At 36.0% G+C, this 8,673-nt stretch overlaps 1 protein-coding gene across 2 annotated transcripts; it reads left to right on the top strand.

The window, feature by feature from the left end:
- LOC109235263 (lysine histidine transporter-like 6) lies at positions 29-7,599 on the top strand. 2 transcript variants are annotated; one of them, XM_019401312.1, is made up of 8 exons: positions 29-126; positions 3,324-3,463; positions 3,981-4,364; positions 5,160-5,553; positions 5,673-5,778; positions 6,293-6,384; positions 6,479-6,547; positions 7,192-7,599. In XM_019401312.1, exons 1-8 carry the CDS (start codon positions 85-87, stop codon positions 7,288-7,290), a joined length of 1,326 nt encoding a protein of 441 aa, XP_019256857.1. In that variant the 5' UTR covers positions 29-84; the 3' UTR covers positions 7,291-7,599. The 2 variants fall into 2 exon arrangements, with proteins under 2 accessions (XP_019256857.1, XP_019256858.1); XM_019401313.1 differs by lacking the exon at positions 29-126 and adding an exon at positions 2,918-3,042.

Here is an 8,673-nt window from a genome sequence, read left to right on the forward strand (position 1 = left end):
AAATCTGTGAGTTATGACAAAGAAACAAGAGAGAAAAGCTGAAGAAAATTCAGTTGGAATATTTACTCTTTATCTTCTACTGCAATGGGCTCAACTACTACAGAAAACCATCTGCCATTGCCAAAGGTTGTTACTATTATCCTTCTTTCTTTTCTTTTTCTGTTAATAGCATTTGGGCCGACTTGCACGCACTTTTAGTTATTTTAGAGTACTTGTTACTTCCCACCAGTCGAGGACGTACGGAGGTAAAGGAAGGCAAGGGGGTTCAATTGAATCCCCTCAATGGAAAATCGTACTACACAAATAAGGAAAAATGATTTTTTTGGTTATATATTAGATGTGACACTTTAGTTTTCTTAGAATCTCATTGTATGACTTTGGGCTTCGCCACTACCACCTGCTAGCACAAGGGCAGTCTAGTGTACAAGGCATCCTGTGTTCATGCAGTGTTAAGGGACGGGCTTTACCCAGGAAGTATGATGTAGACAGCTTACCCTAATACAAGCATTAATGGCTGCTTCCGCCGGCTCGAACCCGTGACCTAATAGGTCACACGAAGACAACTTTACCGTTACTTCAAGGTTCCCCTTTCTGCCATCAACTAGCATAGTATCAAATAATTTTGCCTATTCAAGCTTAGTGAAACTAGAAAACAATATCTAGCTTTTTTATTTTCTACCAAAATTTCTGATTTCTTCTAATTTTCATTCACTTCATCGACCGTTAAGAACGTGTCTATTCCTAAATCTTCTCCTGCCAAACTATATATATATATACTTGGTTGTTTCTGCTCCCCCCTTTCGTTTCTTTCTTTTCGCATGCGAGCTGTTTTTGCTTTACGTGATTGATCTTTTTGGTGGTTCTTAGTACTTGTCATGCATGTCTGAAATGACTTTCAATAAATTTGAGCAATGGTTTTTTCTTTCTTATGATATCTGTCAATGAATTTTTACATAAGAACCCCTGGCTTTATTCCTTTTCTTTTTGTATATCTGTTTTATTCTCTTCTTATTTTGTCTAAGGATATTGATATGGTGGAGATTAATATATTATTATTACTATTATTATAATTATTACTATTGTTTTGCTTTCCTAGCCTCTAATAGTGGCAAGTTCTTTGCTTTTTCCTTCTTTCTTTTTGCTAGTGTGGCGCTCGTGGTTGAACATATACTTTACATACACTAATAATTTATAGTCAAATTAACCTCCATGCTACATTTTTATCAATTGAAGGGAGCCTTGGAGCAACGGTGAAGTTGTCTCCGTGTGACCTATAGATTACGGGTTCGAGCCGTGGAAGCAGACACTAATTCTTGCATTAGGGTTGGCTATCTATATTATACCCGTAAGGGTGTAGCCCTTACCCCGAACCTACATAAATACAGAATATTTTGTGCATCGAACTACTTTTTTTACAATCGTGATTGTAGATCCAAGCTAATTGGGGAACTCCCTAAAAAATGCCACATCCTTTAATGAACATACATCTTCTTCTCTTTTATAGTTATATGGTAAAGTTGCCTATCAATAAAGCTAACTATTGTAATGATGCCAAGATAGGCACAAACTACCTACCAATTAAAATTTTCCATCATTAGTCAAGTCCTGAAATTTTTGAAATTCCCCACTTGTCTTAAAATGAAAATGACCATGTAGCTTTATAGTTTCTTTTGCATAAAAAAAAAATTAAATGCGGTTTAAGAATCTTGACCTTCAATTAATTGAACCATTAATTAAAGAAAGATATGGCCCTTTGATCAACTTATTTAGGCAATACCCCACCCCTAAAGAAGGAAAAGAGTGATTTATTGGCTCTCGTAGCAAATGCTGTTTGGAAAAGAACTTTTCCTCTTTTTTTGGTAGTTGGTAGTGTGACTAATATTAGGTACATAAAACTTAAATGATGTACCATCTCGTGGCATTTTCTTTATAAATTTACCTTACATATACTGATAATATAAAGAGTTTTTTTCATTTTACGTCTTTAATGTATTATAGCAGATAAATTGTCTTATTTTATAGGTTATTAATTCAGTTTTTTATGAACAATTAGCTATAGTTATGTAGAAACAACCTCTCGCAGAAATGCAGGGTAAGATTGCATACGATAGACCCTTGTGGTCTGATCCTTTCCCGAGCCCCGCAGATAGTAGAAGCTTAGTGCATTAGGCTGCCCTTTTAATTAGCTATAGTTATCTTTTAGGAAATAAAATAGTGTAAAAGAAAAATTTACACTCTGAGGACTCGTTGAGTCGTTTGGAATTTTATCATTTGTTTGGTTGCATAATTATTTTCAGTATAGGTAATTCCGGTATAATTTTTTACTAGAATCTTCATATAATACCACATCCAATATTGGATAACAATCCATAAAATCAGTGGCGTAGCCACATAGAACGAAGGGTGTTTAACTGAACACCCTTCATCAGAATATTACACTGAGTATATAAAAAATTATATTATATATATAGATCAAAAATTACATTTTATAGATATATATTAAATCTTGAATACCTTTGTAAAATTTCTGGCTTCGCTACAGCTACAAGCAAGTTAATTAACAAAATGTCCTTTCTACCAAAGCCATTTTCCCAAAATTATTAAGAAGGTAAAGGTTAAAATTGAAAGTATAAATTTATTTAAATTTATAAATTTTAAAACCAAGGGCATATTTAAAAGTATTCTCACTGTATGTTTCATTTTCAATGCAATGAACCAAACAAATCATAAATACGAATTTGTACATGGATTATCAATTTCAGTATTATAATAAATACATTATAATCCCAATATAATTTTGTTTGTAAACCAAACTGACCTTCAGTGTATAGATGTTAGTTACACTTTTTAGTCAATTAGATATATTACTAATAGGAAAAGCAGCCAGTAAAAGTGACTTCTTTAACCTTTATTCCACTCAAATATTAGTGGCAAGAACTAGTACAAATACATGCTCTTGTTGCTCAAGAACTTGCACATTCTTGCTCTGTGTTTCTTTGATCTGCAGACATGGTTTCATCTTCTCCTCCACCAGCTCCAAAGGTGAGCTTTGCTATCACTATATATGCTTGTTTTAAGTAAATAATCTTGAAATTACAAGAAGGAAAAAGTTGTTGTCATGTGACCATGAGGTCACGGGTTCTAGCCGTGGAAACAACTCTTGCAGAAATGTAGGGTAAGGCTGCGTACGATAGACCCTTGTGGTCCGGCCCTTCCCTGGACCCTGCGCATAGCGGGAGCTTAATGGACCGGGTTGCCTTTAATCTTGAAATTACAAGCTTGTTTCTTGAATGGAATTGTGTTTTTGTTTCATGATTTTGCAGGAAGTTCCTTCAGATGAGAAATGGGCAGAAGATGGTCCTCCTCGCGAAGCCAAATGGTGGTACTCAACTTTTCACACAGTTACTGCTATGGTTGGTGCTGGTGTTCTGAGCCTGCCTTATGCCATGGCCTACTTAGGATGGTATGTAGTTATAATGTTTTTTTCTGATTATTTACACAATTATCCGAGTATGATGTTCTTGTTGGATTGATCCCAAAAAATTGTTCGATTTATTTGAAATGTGTGATCATCTCGTCAAAAAGCTTAAGTCGTTAGAGAGAGCACACTTTTATACTTAATTATGTCTCCTTGGCGTAACTTGTAAAGTTGCTGCCATGTGACCTCCGTTTCGAGCCGTGGATACAAACTCTTGCAGAAATGCAAGGTAAGGCTGCGTGTGTGGTCCCGCCCTTCTCCGGACCCCGCGCATCGCGGGAGCTTAGTGCACCGGGCTGCCCTTTTATGTCTTCAACATGCTTTCTCACGTGTTGGCTAGATTCTTTTAATGGACTTCTGTCTGCTCTGTTACTATGTTGAAAATGTGCGATCAACTTAGTTAAAAACTTAAGCTGTTAGAGAGAACATACTTTTATTACCTAATTATGTCTTCAACGGATTTATTTACTGTGGTTGAAGTAAAGTTGTCTTTGTCCATCAGGGGTCCAGGGACGGCAGTTATGATCTTATCATGGTGTATAACCTTACACACAATGTGGCAAATGATACAGCTCCATGAATGTGTGCCTGGAGTTCGTTTCGATCGGTACAAGGATCTTGGTAAACATGCTTTTGGACCAAAACTTGGGGCATGGATAGTACTTCCACAACAACTAATTGTCCAAGTTGGTTGTGACATTGTGTATATGGTTACTGGAGGAAAGTGCCTAAAGAAATTCATGGAAATAGCTTGCACCAATTGTACCACAATAAGGCAATCCTATTGGATTTGCATATTTGGTGCAATCCATTTCTTTCTATCACAGCTGCCCAATTTCAATTCTGTTTCTGGTGTTTCATTAGCAGCTGCAGTCATGTCACTGAGGTATTCTTATCATAATACCTTCCAAATAATTTTCTTGATTCAGACTTTAAAATTAGCGAAAGGGAGCCTTGGAGCAACGGTAAAGTTGTCTTTGTTTGACCTATAGGTCATGGGTTCGAGCCGTAGAATCAGCTACTGATGCTTGCATCAGGGTAGGCTGCCTACATCACACTCCTTGGGGTGCGGCCCTTCCCCGGACCCTATGTGAACGTGGAATGCTTCATGCACCGGCCTACCCTTTAGACTTTAAAATTAGCCTAATTAGTTTTAAGTAGAGGTGGATGTAGAATTCAATGCGCATTTTGAAATTATGAGTTCAAAATTTAATATTTGTTAGAATTAGGTAACTTTTCACATATATTTATGCTCTGTGTCGAAAATACTTAGTTCTGCTGAATGCATTGGGAAGAGCTTCATCTACTTTTGTATTGAAACCACATACAAAAGGTACATGTGTCACATGTTGTTGCTGTTTTCTTTAGAAATTTGCTTGTACTCAACTATAGTGTGTGATACAAGTTAGATTGGGACAAAGAGAGCTTTTTGAAGAAAAATCAAGAAAAATGATACATGCTAATGAGTATTATAAACTGAACTACTATTAAAACAGTAGTCCTGCACTAACTTTTATGGCATGCTACTTTTATCTACCTTTTGATACAAAAGAAGTTGAAAAATCATGGTATGAGAATATCTTCTACTTATTATTATGTTTATTATGTGTTAGATATAACAAACCTTCATCTCAAAACTGATCCTCACAAATTCAATTGGGATTGATTATTGTGTGTGCAGCTATTCAACTATAGCATGGGTAGGTTGTATAGGCAAAGGCAGAGTCCCGAACGTGAGCTACGCATACAAGAAAACAAGTCCAGCTGATTCTATGTTTCGCGTCTTCAATGCGTTAGGTCAAGTTTCCTTTGCTTATGCTGGTCATGCCGTGGTCCTTGAGATACAAGCCACTATTCCATCAACACCTGAGAAGCCCTCGAAAGTTCCAATGTGGAAAGGCGCCGTATGGGCCTATTTTGTCAATGCCCTGTGCTATTTCCCTGTTGCTTTCATCGGGTATTGGGCATTTGGCCAAGATGTCGAAGACAACGTGCTCGTGGGACTTGAAAGACCATCTTGGCTTATTGCAGCTGCTAACTTAATGGTGGTTGTTCATGTCATTGGAAGCTATCAGGTATTTAAATTGCAACAAAATCATCATATACAGGAGCCAATGAAGGTCGTCTTGTTATGCATTTTTGCTCTAGTTGAGCGATGAGTGTTATCTAAAGGTAACAAGAATGAGGATTGCAGGTTTATGCTATGCCAGTGTTTGATTTGATGGAGCAAAAAATGGTGAAAACCTGGAATTTCCCACCTGGAGTAATGCTGCGATTCTTCGTTCGTACTGCATATGTCGGTGAGTATCTTTGTTATTAGGGATCTTCACACAAATAGTCGTTGAATGTATTATATACTTTTCCTAGCCGGTATATATAGATTATACATGTATTATACATCTGCTGGCTATTCTTATTTTAAGCGGTTGGATGAGCAGTTATTTAGGTTTATTGTTCTTTGTTGTTATTCCTCTCCTGTCATCACAAGATTTCGTATCGCGCATGAAAACCAAATAAGACAATCAAAATAGAATGTATGCCGTTATTTAGATGGATTGTTAGCCCAGAAAGGGAAGCCTTGGAGCAACGGTAAAGTTGTCTCCGTGTGACCTATAGGTCGCGGGTTCGAGCCGTGGAACCAGTCACTAATGTTTGCATTAGAGTAGGCTATCTACATCACACCCTTGGGGAAGCGGCCCTTCCTCTGACCCTGCGTGAATGCGGGATGCTTTGTGTACCAAACTGATTATTGGCCCTTTGTTTCACCATACTATGTCATTAGCTGAAAAACCAGTGTCTTTTTTAATGTTGCAGCTTTCACTTTGTTTCTTGGTGTAACATTCCCTTTCTTTGGTGATCTTCTTGGTTTCTTTGGAGGATTTGGTTTTGCTCCTACTTCTTATTTTGTAAGTCAAGTTTCATATTCTTTGCATTTCCTTTTTTTCCTTTTAAATGAACTATGAAAATCAAACATGTCTTGGCTTCTAATACTTGCTGCAGCTCCCCTGCATAATGTGGCTTAAGATCAAGAAACCAAGGAGATTCAGCATGTCATGGTTGATAAATTGGGTAAGTTCAAAATTTCTCATTTATATGTCAGAGTGAATAAATAAGATTCAACGTTTGTATACTGACAATGTAAAGAATTTTTATATATTTAGTATTTTTTAACCCGTCGTAGCAAGTAACTTGTCTTATTTTACAAGTTACTAGTCTCACGCATTACATATTATGGTTGGTTACCGGTAATTATCCCGAGTTTAACTACTAACGTGGACATTATAAAAGAATTTTTACAGTATCAAGTCACCTAAAAGATAATTACAGTTGCCGTCCATAAAAGGTGGGATTAGTAACTAGGAAAATAAGACAGGTTACATGCTAATAGTAATAGGTTAAGTTACACTCATAGTGTAAGCGTTCTTTTACAGTTATAGTATAAAAATTCATTTAGATTGTCAGGGGCGAAGCTACGTTGTGTTAAGGGTGGTCAATTGACCACTTCGTCAAAAAATTACATTGTATATATAGGTAAAATATTAGGTTTTAGGGGTATATAACATATATTGAACACCCTTTGTGAGGAAATTTTTTCTCTTCTTTCAAGTTTCTGGTTTCACCGCTGGTTATTATTTTCAAACTCTTTTTCCTCTTGAGTTTTGTTGTTTCTTCAAGAGTTTTACTAATATGATGTGGTATTTTTATAATTTCAGGCATGCATATTCATTGGAGTTTTCATTATGATAGCTTCAACAATTGGTGGATTGAGAAATATAGTTGCTGATTCTTCCACCTATGAGTTCTACTCTTAAAGAAATTGCTTCATTATATAGAGAAGAGTATATTTGAGTTTAACAAAATCTGTTATGACTTATGAGTATGTACTAAAATAACTAGTGAATTGGAGCATATCTAGTCCAGCAAATCTAGTTAAGAATTCAATATTTAGTAGTAGGAATTTGTTAAGATTTCTGATTCAGAATTTTAGCAAATTTCCTTTTTATCCATTATTTCAGTTGGATTCTGGCACTGAGCTGTGTATCAGAAAGCCTAAACATATCCTGTAATGACAGTTCTGTTTATCTATGGAAAAAAACTAAAAAGATTGTCTTCTGCAATTACTCTGATACCATCCGCTCTGGACCTAGGCCCTCACGGGTTTAAAACGCATCACTAGAGTCTAAGGCTTGTTAACTTATGTACCCAGCATCACTCTTGTGTTTTGCCGATGTGGCACTTTGTCTAAAGTTTAGGGTTTTACATACGGTGTTCTAAACCTATCAGCTGGATTAATTCGGATCCGTGCCGAGCAGGGGGCGGATTTAAATGGACGGGAGGAAGTTCACCCGAATCCCCTTTGACGGAAAACTAAACAGGCAAATTCATTTTGTGCCTCCATATATTATATTTTAAATTCCACTACACAGCCCAAAAGCATAGCTCACGGGTCAAGGGGATTCGAACCTTTTGTGAGGTCACTAATTCAATTCCCATTAGACATCTCTTCTCACTTTTTAACTTTTTCTTTTTGGAACCCACTTAGCGGAAATCCTGCATCCGCCATTGGTGTCGAGTAATCACTCCATTTTCAGTGTTCGAACCAATACCAACGTTAAGGGCGGAGGAATTCACCTTCCACCATATTTCTTGGTGGTTTTGCAATTACTTCCATTGCTATGCATGGATACGCCGAAAAGAAAAAGAACGCAAGTTTTATACACCGACAACATAAGTATAATATTCACCAGGTTATTTATAAGATTAGACTTTATTTACATGTGATGCACGAAATATTTTATTCCAAATATTAAATACATACCAAAAGTAATAAATTTTCAATTGCTTTAATTACTTGTTATTAAATATGTATGAAGTCCAATTATTAGTTCCTTAAAATTTAAAAAATTTAAAAAATATAATACATAATTCAAACCAACTCAATTAATGAAGTTTTAGCGTAATAAAAGGATAAAATTTTCAAAGTTATTATATTAAAATTGATAAAACGACAACTAACTTGATGAAATTGATACATTACCTATTAAAATTTTACTTTCACTTAGACTCAAAGGCCCTCTAGCTTAACGTCATTAGTTGCTATTGATCCATTATACCTTAAGACATACAAAACTTACATTTCATCTACACAGACAATACTTTCTCACATTAATTTGTCCATATGTTGTCTTTTGATG

Source organism: Nicotiana attenuata, chromosome 12 (assembly GCF_001879085.1).
Source record: "Nicotiana attenuata strain UT chromosome 12, NIATTr2, whole genome shotgun sequence".
NCBI classification, from domain to species: Eukaryota; Viridiplantae; Streptophyta; class Magnoliopsida; order Solanales; family Solanaceae; genus Nicotiana; species Nicotiana attenuata.

Excerpts from the sequence above, each read along its gene's own strand:
- LOC109235263 (XM_019401312.1), top strand. The coding sequence starts at position 85 with ATGGGCTCAACTACTACAGAAAACCATCTGCCATTGCCAAAG. Across the intron at positions 4,365-5,159 it reads GCTGCAGTCATGTCACTGAG|CTATTCAACTATAGCATGGG; the intron begins GTATTCTTATCA and ends TTGTGTGTGCAG. Across the intron at positions 5,779-6,292 it reads CGTTCGTACTGCATATGTCG|CTTTCACTTTGTTTCTTGGT; the intron begins GTGAGTATCTTT and ends TTAATGTTGCAG.